Source organism: Carcharodon carcharias, chromosome 1 (assembly GCF_017639515.1).
Source record: "Carcharodon carcharias isolate sCarCar2 chromosome 1, sCarCar2.pri, whole genome shotgun sequence".
Taxonomy (NCBI): domain Eukaryota; kingdom Metazoa; phylum Chordata; class Chondrichthyes; order Lamniformes; family Lamnidae; genus Carcharodon; species Carcharodon carcharias.
Window position 1 is genome coordinate 212,232,415 of NC_054467.1, and position 18,348 is coordinate 212,250,762.

General features: G+C 40.9%; 1 protein-coding gene across 2 annotated transcripts in view; it reads left to right on the forward strand.

The window, feature by feature from the left end:
* Positions 1 to 14,413: 14,413 nt before the first annotated feature.
* Positions 14,414 to 18,348, forward strand: part of ccbe1 (collagen and calcium binding EGF domains 1) — a 396,661-nt gene continuing 392,726 nt past the window's right edge. The window contains exons 1-2 of one of the 2 annotated variants that reach the window (XM_041192659.1): positions 14,414 to 14,866; positions 15,136 to 15,219. In XM_041192659.1, coding sequence (XP_041048593.1) covers positions 14,754 to 14,866; positions 15,136 to 15,219 — 197 coding nt within the window. In that variant the 5' untranslated portion in view covers positions 14,414 to 14,753. The remainder of the gene's footprint in view (positions 14,867 to 15,135; positions 15,220 to 18,348) is intronic. The other variant, XM_041192667.1, reaches the window with a different exon arrangement.

The following is an 18,348-nucleotide window of genomic DNA, read 5'->3' on the forward strand; positions in this document are numbered from 1 at the left end:
GAATGGTCTTCCTCAGACCGCTGCTGTACAAAATCTACACGAATGACCAACCTATAGAAGGTGTCATACGCCGTTTTATATATGCTGATGACTTATGTGTCACTGCCCAAAGCACTGATTTTAACACCGAGGAGAAAACGCTCTCTGAGGCCTTGGAGGGACTAACATTCTACTATGAAGAAAACTACCTTCCCGCAAACCCATCAAAGACGCAAGTTTGTGCATTCCACCTCAGAAACCGTGCAGCCAAACGCGAGCTTAAAGTAACCTTGTGTGGAGCAACATTGATGCATTGCGAGCACCCTATCTACTTAAGAGTCACCCTTGACAGATGCCTCACCTTCAAGAACCACATTGAAAAGACAAAGGCAAAAGTGAGCGCACAAAACAACATCCTGAATAAGCTCACTAACACAAAATGGGAAGTAAGCTCGAAAACAGTGCGAACCAGTGCACTTGCTCTTTGCTATTCCACTGCCGAGAAAGCCTGCCCTGCATGGGAAAGATCTACTCATGCTGAGAAGATGGATGCCATTCTGAATGCAAGCTGCCGACTTATCACAGGTTGTTTAAAACCAACAAACACCAACAGCCTATATATCCTGGCGGGTATCGCTCCCCCCGATATAAGAAGAACGGTAGCCAGCAAGAAAGAGCAACTCCGTCAAACATCAGATGAGAGGCACCCTCTACATGGTCATACACTTACACCCAGCCGCCTATAGTCAAGGAAGAGCTTCATGAACAGTGTTATTCCATTACCATCAGCCCCATCTGAAGCCTGCATTGCCTTGTGGAAAGACCAACTCGCCAGTCTCGAACAATCGCCAAGTGATGGAAATTCTACTGGATGAAAGCCTTCGCCCAGGAGCTAATTGCAACTGGGCAACCTGGAAGTGCCTTAACAGACTTAGGACTGGTGTAAGTAGTTCAATGGTGTCACTAAGCAAATGGGGATATATATTAGCAGCCCGACAACTTGTGAATGTGGGATTGAGCCACAGACTATGCAACATCTCCTGCAATGTCTATCGCTAGAGGAACCCTGCACTGTTACAGATCTTGCTGAATTCAACAACAAGGCGCAAAAATATGTCCAGTTCTGGCTGGGCCATTTATAGACTGTCTGTGGACACGAAAAGAAGAAGCCCTCTGTGGGCGGGCGGGCCCCACTTGCTCGGCAGTGGGCGGGCAGCCGAACTCTGCTGCCAAAATGGGACCCGCCGCCATTTTGAGTGGGTGGGCCAATTAAGGCCCCCCCAGCAGGCTGCCCGACGGGAAGCGCTATGCACTTCTTGTGCAGGGCTGGGGGGAGGGATTCTCCAACTGTCAAAGTGCACACTTTCGCGCACATGCTTCCTAAGACTAAGTGCTGTCTCAGGGAAAGTGCTGAAAGTTTAATAAACCTAAAAAATAGCAAAATAAAAACATTATTAACATGTCCCCCTCATGTGACAATGTCACACAAGATGGGACATGCTAATAAATATTACATAAAGTTTATTAAAGTTTTTAAAAACAGACATGAAAACTCATCCCGCCAGTGGATGAGGTTTCATGTTTTTTCCGAAGCCCGCCGGGGCTCCTGGCCTGCCCACCAGCCTTAAGGTTGGATGGGCAGGTCCTTTAATTGGGTTAATTATCCCGTCAATGGCCTCAATTGGCCATTGACAGGTCGGCGGGCGGACAGCTGATTTTGCTGTCCGCCCGCCTTCCTGAATATTCAAATGGGGCAGGATGACGTTGGGGGTTCCTCCTGACGTCATCCCGTGTCAATTTCACGTCGGCGAGCGTGCCCCACCCCCAACTCGCCAATGGAAAAATTCTGGCCCAAGTATTTAGCAAAGCTAATAGAATGTTATCAGTTATTGCGAGGGGAATTGAATACATAAGTTGGCAGGTTATGCTTCAGTTATACAGAGCACTAGTGGGTCCACATTTGGAGTACTGTGTAAAGTATTGGTGACCTTATTTAAGGAAGGGATGGATGGGATGGTAAATGCATTGGAAGCAGTTCAGAAAAGGGTTATCAGACTATGGAATGGACGGGCTGATTTATGAGGAAAGGTTGGACAGGCTAGGCTTGTATCTGCTGGAGTTTAGAAAAGTTAAAGGCAACTTGATTGAAACATATAAGATCCTGAGGGGACTTGACAGGGTGGATGTGGAGAGGATGTTTCTTCTTGTGGGAGAATCTAGAACTAGGGGTCACTGTTTAAAAATAAGGGACCGCCCACTTAAAGCAGAGATGAGACAAAATTTTTTCTCTCAGAGGGTCATGAGTCTTTGGAACTCTCTTCCTGAAAAGGGGGTGGAAGCAGAGCGTTTGAATATTTTTAAGGCAGAGCTGGATAGATTCTTGGTTAGCAAGGGGATGATAGATTATTGTGGGTAGGTGGAATACAGATTTGAGTTACTATCAGATCAGCCATGAGTTTAATAATTGGTGGAGCAGGCTCGAGGGGCCAAATTGCTCCTAATTCTAATGTTTGTATAAAGATGGAGTTCAGGATTGGAAGTCAGGCTTCGGGGGACTTTAAGTATATAGGGTCAGGCATTAAAGTCGGGGTTGACTTTGAATCAACAGTCTTATTTGGAAAATGTCAATCGCATTCAAATAAATCAGGCTGGGTCCTCACAAAAAGAGGATCCTGCATCCAAGGGAGAAATAGACCAATTAAGAAGTTGATTGCATAGTTGAACTGGTTGTGCCCAATGCTAGTCTGACATATTGGAACTGTGTACTATGATGAAACATGCTCCAGTTGAGGTAGTTCTGAAAGCAAATAAAACATTTAAAGAATTAAATTCAGAGGAATGTGCATTCAAGTTCTACACCTCAGGTAATCCAGAAGGAGATTTGTCATTTTTAGCGATGCTTCTCACACCAATCTTCTGGATGGATTTTCGTGTACAGCAGGGTTTATCAGATATTTGGCAGGAAAGAATAACAAGTGTTATCCATGGGCTTGGGAAACAAAGAAAATAAAAAAGGTAGTTAAAAGCACCTTAGCTGCAGAAACGCTGGCTCTCGTACAAGCAATAGATATTGGATTTTACTGAACAAACATTCTGAGGGCAATCCTATACAAGGGGCATTCTGAGAAATGTTAGCCCATTGAATGTTATATGGCTAACTGTACTGTATGGGATAAGAGAGCTGGATTCAAGAGGTGAGGTGAGAGTGACTGCCTTTGACATCAAGGCAGAATTTGACCATGTGACCTCAAGGAGCCCAAGCAAACCTGAACTCAGGGGAATCAGGGGCAAAATTCTCCAGTGGTTGGAGTCATATGAAGCTCAACAGAAAATCTAATGATCTTCCCTTGAAATTCAGTGGTATGACCATTATTGAATTCCTACTATCAAACATCCTGGTGGTTACTGTTGATGAGAAACTGAACTGGACTAGTCATATAACCACTGTGGCTACAACAGCAGGTCAGAGGCTGGGAATTCTGCATGGAGTACCACACCTCCTGACTCTCCAATGCCGTCCGCCATCTACAAGGTACAAGTCAAGAGTGTGATGGAATACTCTCCACTTGCCTGGATGAGTGCAGCTCCTGGATGAGTGGAGCTCCAATGACAGTCAAGAAGCTTGACACCACCCAGCCCACTTGATTGGCATCCCATCCAACACCTTCAACATTCACTTCCTTCATCACCGATGCACAGTCACAGCAGTATGTACCCTCTACAAGGTGCGCTGTAGCAACTCATCATGGCTCCTTTGGCAGCACCTTCTAAACCCAGAACCACTAACACCTAGAAGGACAAGGGCAGCAGATGCATGGGGACACCACCACCTTCAAGTTCCCCTCCAAGCCACACATCATCCTGACTTGGAGCTATTTGCTGAGTCAAAATCCTGGATCTCCCTTCCTAACAGCACTATGGGTGTTCCTACAACCACTGCAGAGCTTCAAGAAGACAGCACACCGCTGCCTCCTCAAGGGTAATTAGCCAGTGACACCCTAATTCCATGAAAGAATTTTAAAAATGTACATTCAACAGAGTGTGACTGAGAAAGGGTTAAGGATTGACCTTGCTAGCATAAAATAAATGGTAGAGAGAAAAGAGATCTTCGAAATAACATGGGTTGTCACAAATCACCAATTATCGGATGGTTTTACAAAAAAGAATGCTTGTTTGAAGAAATTGTTGGAGATGCTAGAACAGGGATGTCTGGTATTCTGCTGGGTTGTTCAAAACGTGGAAAATCATTTTTTCTCTTTGATTTGTTTTGAAGTGTTGGAATGTGTTGTAAAGTTATTGTTTAAAGAAAGAAATGGAAATCTGTTCATATGTATTTAAATTTATATTGTTAAGACACACAGGTGAAGGACATTGTTTAATTAAGTACTTTGCACACATATAAATAGGGGACCGTTGGGACACTGGGAAGGAGAAAGGACTATTGAGACTGAACAAAGTTCAATAAACTCTCTTGATAAAGAAAAGCTCTGTGTCTTAGCTTCAACTTCACCAACCAGCTTGGATCCTGTTAACATTAGGCTTGACAAATTAGCTATCACTTGTGACTGAAGTGACTAGGCTAACATTAAAAATCAAATAAGAGGTCAAAGAGTAGTGCTAAAAATCAATATAACAAAGGAGAAAGTTGCCATGATGAGAAGACAGTGATGAAAGTTTAGCACATGAATTAAATATGGGAATAGATGCAAAAATGCTAAGAGATCCTGCGATGATGCCAATTAGTTTACAGAAGCAGATTGCAAGCATTGTCCAGTGCTACTGGAGAACATTTCCTTGGACCGGTTTTAGCTCTGCTATCATTACTTCACAGGAAGTTCAGTGAAATCCCCATTTACGTGTATAAAATGTACTTCCAATGCAATTCCAATTATAATGGAGTGGGAACAGCTCTGATAAATTTTCTGGCTAAAGTCCCAGATGAAAGATAGTTAGAGCGCTTGAAAAGACAACTTGGACATGTGCAGTTTGAAGACCAGTCTTTCCTTAGTGCATCATAAAGAGCTGGGGGTGGCGCTGGAGTCTTATAATTTATAAGGGATACTAAAGGAAAAAGATCATGCTTTATGGTGACAGTGCATTGGGTGAAATTATATAGATGCCTTAAAAAGTACATAAGCAAGGACTGCTTCAAAATTCAAAGAAAGAAGATGCAAAGTTGTTTCCTCTGGTCTGCTTCTGGTGTTTTGGAGAGGAGCTAGAAATGGAAACAAACGGTGAACAAGGTAGGTGGAGTAGGGGCAAGAGCAAGGAGGTAACTGGATCCAAGACAGGACATATTGTTGGGTAGAAGGCAGTTAAAAGATGTATTTAGCAATGGAACCCAAGGAGGCATATTATTTTAGAAATTAGGCATCTAAGTAGGCTCAATACTCGACATGTTCAACCAATACTGCAGCAACCAACAAGGCCGAGAAAAAATTGAATTACATATGCAAAATGGAGCACTAGTCAGAAGAAATCATTATCAAACTTCACTGGGATCTGGTCAGACTGAGTACTGTGTATAACCCTAGTGTCTAGGAAATGAAGAAGATATTCCAGATAAGTGCTGCAGATAGCGCGTAAGGATTTTTAAAAATTCATTCACAGGATGTGGGCTTCGTTGGCTGGACCAGCATTTATTGCCCATCTCTCATTGCCCTTAAGAAGGTGGTGGTGAGCTGCCTTCTTGAACTGCTGCAGTCCATGTGGTGTAGGTTCCAGAATTTTGACCCAGCGACAGTGATGGAATGACGATATATTTCCAAGTCAGAATGATGAGTGACTTGGAAGGGGACATCCAGGTCATTGTGATCCCATCTATCTGCTGCCCTTGTCCTTCTAGATGGCAGTGGTCGTGGGTTTGGAAGTTGCTGTCTCGTTGAATTCCTGCTGTGCATCTTGTAGATGGTACACACTGCTGCTACTGTGTGTCGGTGGTGGAAGGAATGAATGTTTGTGGATATGGTGCCAATCAAGCAGGCTGCCTTGTCCTGGACAGTGTCAAGCTTCTTGAGTGTTGTGGGAGCTGCACTCATCCAGGCAAGTGGGGAGTATTCCGTCAGACTCCTGACTTGTGCCTTGTATATAGTGGACAGACCTTGGGAGTCAGGAGGTGAGTTACTCATCGCAGGGTTTCCAGCCTCTGCCCTTCCCTTGTAGCCTCAGTATTTGCATGGCTAGTCCAGTTCAGTTTCTGGCCAACGGTAACCCCTAGGATGTTGATAGTGGGGAATTCAGTAGTTGTCCCTAGTGTCCAAAGTCTGAGTTACCAGGATAGACTGGAGAGGCTTGGGCTTTTCAGTCTGGAAAAGAGGCATCAAAGAGGTGATCTTGTGGAGTTAGATAGATAAAAATAGGGGAATGAAAAGGTTTAATTGAGGATGCTACTTTTAATTAAACTGTGGAAGTAGGGCAAATGGACACAAGATCAAACCAGAAAGAAGTAATTTAAGAAATGATGGCAAGGAATTCCCTGTTCTTCAAACATGGAATAACTAACACAACAAAAACAAAAGTTGCTGGAAAAACTCAGCAGTTCTGATAGCATCCATGGAGAGGAAGACAGAGTTAACGTTTCGAGTCTGTGTGACTCTTCATCAGAACAGTTCTGATGAAGGGTCATACGGACTCAAAACATTAACTCTGTCTTCCTCTCCACAGATGCTGTCAGACCTGCTGGGTTTTTCCAGCAATTTTTGTTTTTGTTTCAGATTTCTAGCATCTGCAGCATTTTGCTTTTATTTTAGGGAATAAATAACACTTAAGATAGACATCTGGATTGAGTAGTGGAGGTAAAATCCCAGGAATTATTTTTAGGAAGAGTTAGATGAAGCATCAAGGGACTATAGGGCCTTTTATGGATGGATGAATTAAGATAGGTTGAATAGCTTATCCATAAGCATGTTGCAATCTCTGAAAAAAAAGTACAACACTTATTATCTATCACAACTGGTCAGGTATATATTGCAAAATCAAATTTTCCTCACCACATCTGGCCTTTGAACTTAAAATCTCTCCACTGACTCATTTCATCCCTCTATCTTCTTGCTTTGCATATCATCTAGGATTCTTTGGCCCTCTGACCCTGAGCTCACATGCTTTCTTGCACCCTTCATGCCCACTCCACCACCCCCATTGTTGGCAGGGCAGATGCCTTAGCCTCAGCCTCTGAAACTTTCCTCTTAAATGTCCCTGTCTTCTATCATTTCATTCAAGCTTTCAATTACCTATTGTAACTTTCCTATGATGGCCTGGTAACAGTGCCTTCTTATTTTTCCCTTTGTGAAATGCCATGGAATTTGTTTTAATGTTAAATGCATTATATAAATGTAACTTGCTGTTGACATAATGTAAATGTATTTATGTAAAGTGGGCTATTCAGAGTGTATGATTTTTTTTGCCAAAAATGGAAGACTAGATCATGCATGCTGTCCTTTCATCTCTGGGACTTGGGCTGGAGTGTAATAAATGTTACCTATCTTACTGCTACAAAACTGTCCTTTGTGGTTGGCACAAATTGGAAATTTTACTCATGAGAGGCTTAGTAAATGGATGATGATACTTCAAACTTATTTTACATAGGGTACCTATAGCTAGGAGACAGAGAATTTCATCCAATCAGTTTAGTTGGATTTGATCCCTGATTCTTGAACAAAGGCTAATGTCGAATGCACTATGCAAAATATTTCCCTTTTTTTAAAACATGAGTTGCAATATCTATGTATTTAACATTAATTTAATAGATCAACATAATACAACATATCGATAAAATATTTCAATTATAATGGCATATTTCTCTATTGGTAACTAATAATTATCTATGGAACATCACCTGTTATTCTTCCGTATTCACCTTGCTGGTGACTTGTTAAAAGGGCTTGGTTCTTCACTAAGTTTTTCAACAATAGGAGGTTATTTTGGCAAGGTTCTAACCTTGGTGGTGGCATAGTGGCATTGTCAATGGAGTGATAATCCAGAAATAATGCTCTGGGGACATGGGTTTGAATCCCACTATGGGATTGAATTCAATAAAAATCTGGAATTAAAAGTCTGATGATGACTGTGAAACCATTGTCAATTGTCATAAAAACCCATCAGGTTCACTAATGTCCTTTAGGGAAGGAAATCTGCCATACTTACCTGGTCTGGCCTACATGTGACTCCAGACCCACAGCAATGTGGTTGACTCTTAAAAAAATGCCCTCTGAATAAGTGATGGGCAATAAGTGCTAGCCTAGCCAGTGATGCCCACCTCCCATGAACAAATTTTTTAAAGAATGCTCTCCCAGTTAAGGGACAGTGTGTGGAACAAAATAATGAAAGGGAGAATAAAAAGAGGTGAACAATATAATTTAATTACTGTCAAGCAAATTTCATATTCTTCTTCCTTGAGAACAAAGAAACTGTGTTTCACTACATTTGTGCACAGCTGTCCTGTCTGGTATTCTGTTGCCAATTGATATGCAGTCATCATTCAACCTGACAACCTTTAAACAAGGTTCCACTTCATTATGAGATTAAAGTGGCAGTAAGCTACACAGCTAAAAATACCAATGAATGAATCACTTTGATTTGTGTTGTATGTATTTTGTCTCCTGAACTGTGTTGATTGTTTAAACCATCCTTGGGCAGATTGTAGCCAATTTTCAATCGTAACTGGAATGTTCTGTGTAAAAGTTATAGAATCCCATTGTATATAGTATGTCTGGATAATCAAAAATGATGCTTAAAACCAGGCTTGGAGTCAGGAAGACTGGATGTGATAGAGATAGTTGAGACTTGGGAGATATTTGCTGATTTTTACAGCCTCTGGGATTTCACAACCATGGACCGTCCTATAAAGTTACAGGCTAACTGAGCTATCTACCTTCTCTGACAGAGTTTACCTGTAACTTCTAAAAACAGAAGCTACAAAAGAAATGACATCCAGTGGCCATAATTTCAGGTTATTCAGTGTTGCTGGAACGGTTGGATCTTTGACAATTATGGACCTTTAACTTGCATACAACAAGAATGGAAAGCTTTTAGTAAGTGGAAAAAGAAGAAAAAAAACTTAAATTGCACAGAGAATGAAGAGCTGGTGCAAAATATTTCAGGAAGGATATACTTGCATTGGAATTAGTACAGTGAAGATTCAATAGATTGGCCCCTGCGATGAGAAGGCTGCCTTATGCTGAGAGGCTGATTAAGTTGGGTCTATATTCTCTACAGTTTAGAAGAATGTGAGATGGTCTCATGGTAACATATAAGATTCTGAAGGGGCTTCACAGGGTAGTCACTAAGAAGTTGCTTCCCCAGGCAGGGGAACAGTCTCAGGGTAGGGGAATGATCATTTAAGACTGAGATGAGAAGGAAGTTCTTCACTCAGGGTTATGAATCTTTGGAATTCTCTACCCAGAGTTTTGTGGATGCTCCATCCATAAACATAATTAATATATATGAATAGACCACCTATTTCCTATTTTCTTATGAACATACTAGAATAATTATGCAAAGATTAATTGGAATTAACCACCTGCTCAATCCTTATTACATGTACAGTTGTCTACAGCCAAACACAATTATTTTGAAATAACAATTTGTAATTTTTACTGAATTTTATTCTCCAAGGGAAAGACATCAGTGCCAGTGAATGAAACTTACAGTTTTTGCCACTAATAAAATGCATAGAGCATTTCAATATTAGACATAGTAAAGACCAGATACAGAGTAAAGCTCAATGTACTCCACATTCCCCTTGACATTCAATGGCATTACCATTGCTGAATCCCCCAATATCAACATCTTGGGGGTTACTGACTGAACTGAACTAGCCATATAAATACTATGGCTACAAGAGCAGGTCAGAGGCTAGGAATCCTGCAGCATGTAACTCACCTCCTGACTCCCCAAAGCCTGTCCACCATCTACAAGGCACAAGTCAGGAGTGTGATGGAATACTCTCCACTTGCCTGGATGAATGCGGTTCCAGCAACACTTAAGAAGCTTGACACCATCCAGACACCATCCAGGATAAAGCAGCCTGCTTGATTGGCACCCCATCCCCAAACATTCGCTCCCTCCACCACCAACACGCACAGTGGCAGCAGTGTGTACCATCTACAAGGTGCACTGTAGGAATTCACCAAGACTCCTTAGACAGCACCTTCCAAACCCATAGCAGCTACCATCTAGAAGGACAAGGACAGCAGGTACATGGGAACACCACCACCTGTAAGTTCCCCTCCAAGCTGTTCACCATCTTGACTTGGAAATATATCACCGTTCCTTCACTGTCACTGTGTTAAAATCTGGAACTCCCTCCCTAACAGCACTATGAGTGTACCTACAGCACATGGACTGCAGCAGTTCAAGAAGGCAGCTCAACACCACCTTCTCAAGAGTAATTAGGGATGGGCAAGAAATGTTTAAAAACACAGTTCAGACCTGTACACTTATTTCTCAGTTTTTTCCCAGGTTTTTTGTTTGGATAATTCCAGCTGCTGCATTTCAAATTGTTAATTTTCCATGTCAATTTTTCTTATAATCTCTTTGAATAAGACAGGATAGAAGCTTCCCAAAGTCAATTCACATTACAGCTAACAAAAAGCAAAGAGAGGTTCATTCCCATGTCTCGGATACAAAACTCAGATACAGAACATTATTTCTTTTTTATTCATTAACAGGATATGGGCTTCGCTGGCTGGGCCAGCAATTATTGCCCATCCCTAGTTGCCTTTGAGAAGGCGGTAGTGAGCTGCCTTCTTGAACCACTGCAGTCCATGTGGTGTAGGTACACCTACAGTGCTGTTAGAAAGGGAGTTCCAGGATTTTGACCCAGTGATAGTGAAGGAATGGTGATATATTTCCAAATCAAGATGGTTAGTGACTTAGAGGGGAACTTCCAGATGGTGGTGTTCCCATCTATCTGCCTCCCTTGTCCTCCTAGATTGTAGTCATTGTAGGTTTGAAAGGTTCTGTCGAAAGAGCATTGGTGAATTTCTGCAGTGCATCTTGTAGATAGTACACACTGCTGCTACTCTGTGTCGATAATTATTTCAATGATCAAGTCTGACTAAGAACCAACAAAGCAGATGACCTGGGAAATGAAGGATTTATTTAATTCAGGAGTTGTTTGTATGAGATGCTTCTATAAGTAAGATTCAGAATGTTGTCAATGTAACAGAAATTGGGTTCTAGGATAAGCCTAAGTAGAAATACATTCTTTGCCAATTTGTTTTTTGTTTGTATAGTGTTTCATACAAATCACGATCACAAGGGGGCAGATTTTCCTATCTGAAAAGAGAATTTCTGCACAGAGGAGAAAGTTTGAAAAAGGAAAGTCAAATTAAGTACAAGCTTCCATTAACCTACAACCCCATTCCCATGACAATTTTGAAATGAATTCAGATCAACTTGACCTGAATTTATTTCACTCATGTTTCTTTATCAGTCACATAATGCTTGTAGGATGCGTTCTTATGTTGATAGCTTATAACCGTAAGGGCAGTCTCTGTTGCCAGACAGGAGCAGAGAACACAACCAGAACAAGCAATCTCTTGGCACAGAGGCGGCTATGTGTATGTTTATAAATATTGTTTCACCCTCATCCACAGTAACCCTAACTGTATCACGATGCATCCTGTAATCATTCAACTCATCTACCCAATACTGTGTTATTACCATCAACCATGCTCTTCTAATTCATCTACACACATGTCAACATTCTTATTTTTAGTGAGAGATTGCCTTATGCTGCAAATGCAATTTTTTCCCCAGTCTAAGTGCAAGCTACAATTTTGATGCAATATTCTCAGCAGCACAGGGGCTCTCTGAGCTTTGTTTCATTACCATAAATATAGCTTATTCAGTTTTAAAAGCTATGCGACCACAATTTCGATGCCAAAATGCTTTACGAGTAAGAACTGTTATTGACACAATTATGTAAATATTTTCTCACGTTTGCAGGCCTATGATTAAATGTTGAGACTGAGGGCCAGCACCAGAACAGCACACAGAAAACTGATAATGGAATACTATAAACTTTTCCACTGGTTAGCTTGAACATCTTGGCATGTTTACAGCAGGCCACACGCCATTATCCTCGTTGACCACATCATTTGATCCCACCCAATCAAATCATGATGTTCTTGATCATACTGCTCTCCCCTGAATATAACACATTATCATGGTTAGAAAAAGTAATCTGATCTTTCTGACTGTTCTTTTATAATCAATTCTTGGTATGTGGTGTCGCTGGCAAGGCTGCCATGCTTATTTGTCCTTTAATGGCTTATTAGGCAACTTGGGAGGACAGTTAAAGGACAATCATATTAGTGTGGGGCTGAAGTCACATGTAAGCAAAATTTGGTGAGGGTGGCAGGTTTCCTTCCCAAAAAGACAATTGCACTGCCTCTGACTGTTTATATCCTAAGCCAGTGGTCCTCAAATGATTTTGTCCATGGATCACTTAACTGGATCAAAAGATCTTGCAAATCACCTGCTGACCATCCCTCACCTTCTTTCCCTTATCACCACAAAAAGACTCATCAGAATGAGTGGGAAGAGTGGCACTACTTCTGATGAGGATATTTGGTTCAGAGCTGGAGAGCTTCAGTCTCATGTCGGCTCCATATTGAGCCAGTTCCTTTTTTCACCCATGAAAGTTTTGAAAATCTGACCTTATGGTTGGATGTTGTAATAGTAACATAAACCCTTACTTATTAAACTGCATTGTTGTTGCTCATGATGACTCATGCTATGCATGAGGGAACTGGTCTGATTGTGCGACATCAGGTGAGTGGTGGGGATTAGCATTCTGACCTGTTCTCTTAATATGGCCTTGACTATGCCATTGCATGCCAATGAATTATATTTTGGACCACCACAGCCATAGTCCGAAACTGAGTTCAACTTCACAAACAGTCCTGGATCTTTGACCTGGATATGGGTTCATATTTAATTTTAGAAGACCTGATATTTAAATGATCACTAGTTGAACGTGTTTTTAACTATGGCACTTGCCACAGGCAGTAATCACTTGTGTGACAGAGTTATAGCTTAATAAGAAAAAGGGATGGTGTATGGCCACTATTTTAAATGGGACAAGTCACCCATGCTTCTAGACTGGATTCAACTGGAATGTTTAACAAATTAACCCAAATCAGGCCAATTTAGTTCACTTTTGGCTTGATTCTCAGGTTAGTAACCAATCAGGTGTTGTCCTATATTATTCTAATGACTCAGCTCTAGTTATGAAACTCACCTAACACAGCAGGTTGATTTAACCTACTGCTTCGTTTATAACTCTTTCGAGTACAAACACATTTCCATCTGTTTCAGATGAAGTTACATTGTTTCATAGTTTACCATTGTGAGATTTGAACTCTTGATACTCTTTTTGAGTAAACCTGTTTCCATCTGTTTCAGATGAAGTTACATTGTTTCATAGTTTGCCATTGTGAGATTTGAACTCTTGATCTGGGGGTTACAAACCCAGTACCATAACCACTTGGCTATTTAGGCCAAGCCCCTGCCTCATTTGTAACGGGTACAGAAATTCTCTACCTACTAAATCCCTGCTATCAGCTTTGCAGTCCCAATTATTCGAAAGCCGTGAAACATTTGGCCTTGTTCAAAACGCACCATGTGTTGATATACAGCGAGATTAAGGCTGGAGAGACAGACCGCTGCAGGTTTATGAACTGACCAAAAAAATGACGTTAGTATTAAAGTTATATCACCTCAAGCAGTCTATTTTAAAACAAGTTCATCGTTGTGGGGTCGCCGTAAGATTTATCATTTGAACCATTCTGTTATGAGTTGAAGTGTTCAATGTTGGTAAACAAGGAACATCAGGCTTGGAATGAAGTTTGAAAGAGCAGGTGGGTGGGGGGGGCGGGGTGGTGGTTCTGTTCGGTTTCACTAACCAGTGTCATTTGTACATTAGTTCAGGCTGTTAATTACATTGGGAGAATTATCATGCCAGTAAAATGAAGAGAGGGAGTCGATGGATTACATTTTAAAAAAATACTGGGATAGTGTGGTTTTATTCATTCTGTTCGTTGCGAATGGGGAAGGGTGGAGGAAGTTACACGTAAGTTATAGAAGCCTGTAAATACAATGCTCGATTCCGTTTACAAGAGGGAGATTTGTGAAGTGATGTTAACAAAGTGCATTCAGATCTTATTCTGAAACGAAATGTTCTATTGTCGAGAATATCTAGTTAAGGAGAGGATAAAATGGAAATTTGACAGTAATCGGAAGCAAAGTACAATCTGCTGATACTTACAGATGCATTGGTATTCATAGGTACAGAGACACACAAACAATGCACATACATTAACAGACTTAGATATTGACAAACTTGTATTCACATACAGTATTGACACACACTAAAACAGTCACATACATCATCTGGTACACACGCTCTCACATCCAAGTTCCTCCCCTTGCCGCTCACTTGCGTCCGACCCTGTGCAATAAATTTGAAAAAAAACGTTTATTCAAACTAAACAACAGCTCCCTCGGCAGAGCCAAAAACCTTTCATTGCTGACAAATACCATCTCAGCGCGAGTGTCCTTAACCCTGCAGTAAAGTCAATTTAAAAAAAAAAGGCGAAATGAGAAAAGCCAGCTGCACCTCTCGGTCGATCACTCACACATGAAAAGTCTTCAAGCTTTTGGGGAAAAAAAAAGTGTCTGAGCCCGAAAGTTGGTACAGAGATTCTAATCCAGTATCGCTGCTGGCAATCCTTGGGCCGTGTCTGATCGGTGATTATACAGGGAGCAAAATGGTTTACGAAAGCTTTGAGAGTTTATTGAGGACTGCCTTCATGTTGTCGCTGATGTCCACGGGATTCGCGTATTCCTACTTTGTCATTTCAGAGCAAGATGAAATGTACAGGTTTGTCATTTAGATTCTAATTTTCACTCTTCTTCCCCATCCCCACTCTCTGCAATTGTTAACGTTTGCATCTCCACTATTGCTAATAAGAATCCCGGTTCCAGATATCAAAGGCTAAAGAAGAAAACGCATGCTTGCGTGCTCCTGAAGAAAACGTGTTTAATTATATTTAGGAGCTTATAAAACGTCAATTCAATGGGAACAAAAAAAAAGATTTAGTTTAGGAATGTTTTTATTGATATCTGAAAGAATTCCGTTTGATCTTCAAGCAGAGAGACTTGTCCGGAAAATAAAGTCATTACAACCGAGTACCCATGTTTGAAATCCACTGGAGAAGTGGCGACCTGCATCAGGTAAGCACGTTCAAACTGCCACCTTCTGAAATGCTTATTCGCTGTTTTGCGATTAAAGTGGTCGCCCTGATTCTTACCTGTTTATTGGTTTGACCATGTTTCTTATGAGTGATGCTCTCTGCACACTTGGCGATTATTTAAAGTTATTTTTGTGTTTTGTAGGTTAAGGATGCTTCCCAAATTAAGTCATTGAACAAACCCCATTAGAAATCACACGTTCTTTTATCTTTGCATTTTCACTGGCAGATTGTTAATAACAGAAAGATTAACGTCATTTTGTGTCTGTAATGGTGTTTTTAAACTCCTACTGTAACAATAACGTTCACTATAGATACCAGGTTGAGGCCAGTACCTACAATGATGTGGGGTCTACGGAACCGAGTTATTACTATTCTGGATTCCACTCTAGTGAGTGGGGGTGGGGGAGAGAGGAGTATAGAGCATGCAGTGAAACTGAAGTTAATGCGAAAATGTTCTGAGATTTCATTTAACTTGCTGAAATTGTATAGATATACTATATATGTTTTGCATCTGTGTGAAACCAGAACCACTTTGTATCAATGCAAAATGTGTAACATAATTGGTTTACAGGACATTAAGGATCTTGAGTTGGAGTGGATACACTGAGCAGCACTTGGCATATGAATCCAATTGGAACCCTAACTTTAATTTGGGTGAAAAAGAGATCGTTACTTTGCCAATGTAGATGGTTTTGGAGCAAGGTGATAATAGGAAGCATCTGTTCAGCAATGGTACTTCTCTTACGTTGAATGAAAGTCAATGTGCAGTTGCCAGTGTTCACATCTTATGTACATTAAGTAACACAGCTGGATTTGTCTGTCTTCTCACAAATACTGAATTTCAATGTCATTTAATGTTCTGTTTCAGTACAGTTGAAGCCAACTGAAATTTTATTTGCCAATAATTGCTTAAAATATGAGAAAATGGTGTTCAAGAATTTCTGTAGGCTGTTTGAAATGTACCAAAAGGTCTGTGAGCTGAATTAGCAGGTATTTAGTACAGTTGGTAAGGATTCTGGAACTAATGTGTTATACATATATATTATGCCCACAGATATTTTTTACTGCACCAAAATACAGTGTAATTTTGCTGACTTTGTAGAAACTAACAATTATGTAGTGGCCACAAGACTTCTGTCATTCACAACACACATCAATTGAAGCTAGCTCAGGCATGCTGTGTACCAGTCTTTCAAAGTCGCCAGCTTTCTACATTCTCAGAAATCTCACTGGCACTTAGAAGTATATTTGTTGAGATCTGCTTTCTCCTACTCAAAAAATTGTAATTTGAAAATTTATTAACCTTGGCTGTTTGCTCATATTGCTCTTATAATGTTTCCAATGAGGAGTTATTTGCAGGCCCCAGGGAAAGAAAAAAAAAGTTAGTTACTTTACAATAGATATGGATTGCTTTTTGGCTTATCAGCATTTCTTAGGCATTTTAAAGGAACTTTGTAAGGAATTAGTTAATGCATAAAGGATGAGACTGGGGCAGTTTGATGTGCCTTCTGAAACCTGGCTGATATTTCATAAAGAGATTGCATTAACATCACACTCAAGGCTGTTCTGCCCAGTGAAAAACTTGTGATGTTACAAAAAGTTGTTTGGCTATGTATTATCTGTAATTTCACTCTTCCCTAATTCATATCAGTGAAAGGATTATGATACCAGAAATAGTCAATGTTTTATGATGAGTGCTATCATGCAGCATCAACAGACTTGGGAAGTAAGTTCCAGATTTCCACTAAGGAAGGGGATACTTAAGTGATATGAAGCAAAGGCAGGGAGGCCTTGTGGTGCAGTGGTAATTTCCCTATATCTGGGCTAGAAGTTCTGGGTTAAAGTCCTATTTCAGACCTTGATAGCTATGGTGTGTGCATAATGTGGCCAAACAGATTAATTATTTGCATGTAAATCCCTCTCCTATTGTTGATGGTGCATGGTAGAGAGTGGGACAGTTTCCTGGTCAGCCATACTACAGAAGGCAAAATCACTAGTATTTTGCCAAGCATAATCATGCACTAATCCAATTTTTGTTTGCCAATGCCTTTTTTGGGTATGATACTGAAGGAAGGAGGAGAAAAAGCAAGGAATTGTGATGATAACAATAAAGTGCTGCCCTGGTTAATAAAATAATCCAGCTAGTTTAATGGGCCAAATTGTGCTAAAAGAGACGGTGGCTTCAACTCCTTCCTGGTAGTGTTAGCTGCAGATATTGTTATGATCCCAGCTCTTGTTATCCTAGTTTGGAATCTGGCTGGATAGATCCTAACTGCAACTCCTTGGTTTCACTTCCATTGAACGGGATCATTCCTGTCCCTGTCCTTTGACTTCAGTTAAAGGTCTTCTTAGTATCTTTCCCTTTTTTCTTTTAGTAACTGCTCCCTGCAGTTCCCTCTCCCAGGAGACTGCTGACAACTTGGTATCTCCCTTGAGATCCAGAAGTCACTTGGCATTCATTGTTACTTTAACTTTGAAGCAATTCATTTAAGATTCTTAGACTTACTTTCCTCAGCAATCTGCTAGCACGCTCAGCTAGAGAGAGACTTAAACTGTTTCCTCCACCTTACAGCATAATCACCAACTGAACTCAAACTTCATTCTGTTCCAGAAATGGGATCCTAGATCAGGGGAGAGACAGAATCTTGAGTCAGGGGAGGCCCTAGGTTCCTTTGCCCAGCCCAGAAGTACGTTACATGTTCTTGGACGACTTCTATCCAGTCCTCCTCCTGTTCCTGGTAGATTTGGCTTTGCCTGGTAACCATCACTACTGCCCCACTCAGGCCTCAGGTTAAAATAGCTGAGTTTTTGAAATCCTAGCTGTTCCCAACATAAAGCTTCACCTGCTAAGAGTTAAGGGTGAACTTGAGTATGGCACTGAAATGGATAAACTTTTGCCATAACTTGGAGCAATGTTTGTAGCTTAAAAAGTGAAATATAAGACAGCCGTCAGGCAGATGAGGACAGGAAAGGGTTAGCATGTAGACTGCTCCATTTAACTGCCCCAATGGGGGAGGCTACATGTAGAGCCATAGAAATGTTACGGTGCAGAAAGAGGTCATTCGGCCCACCATGTCTGTGCTGGCCAGAAAAAGATGAAAAAGAAACT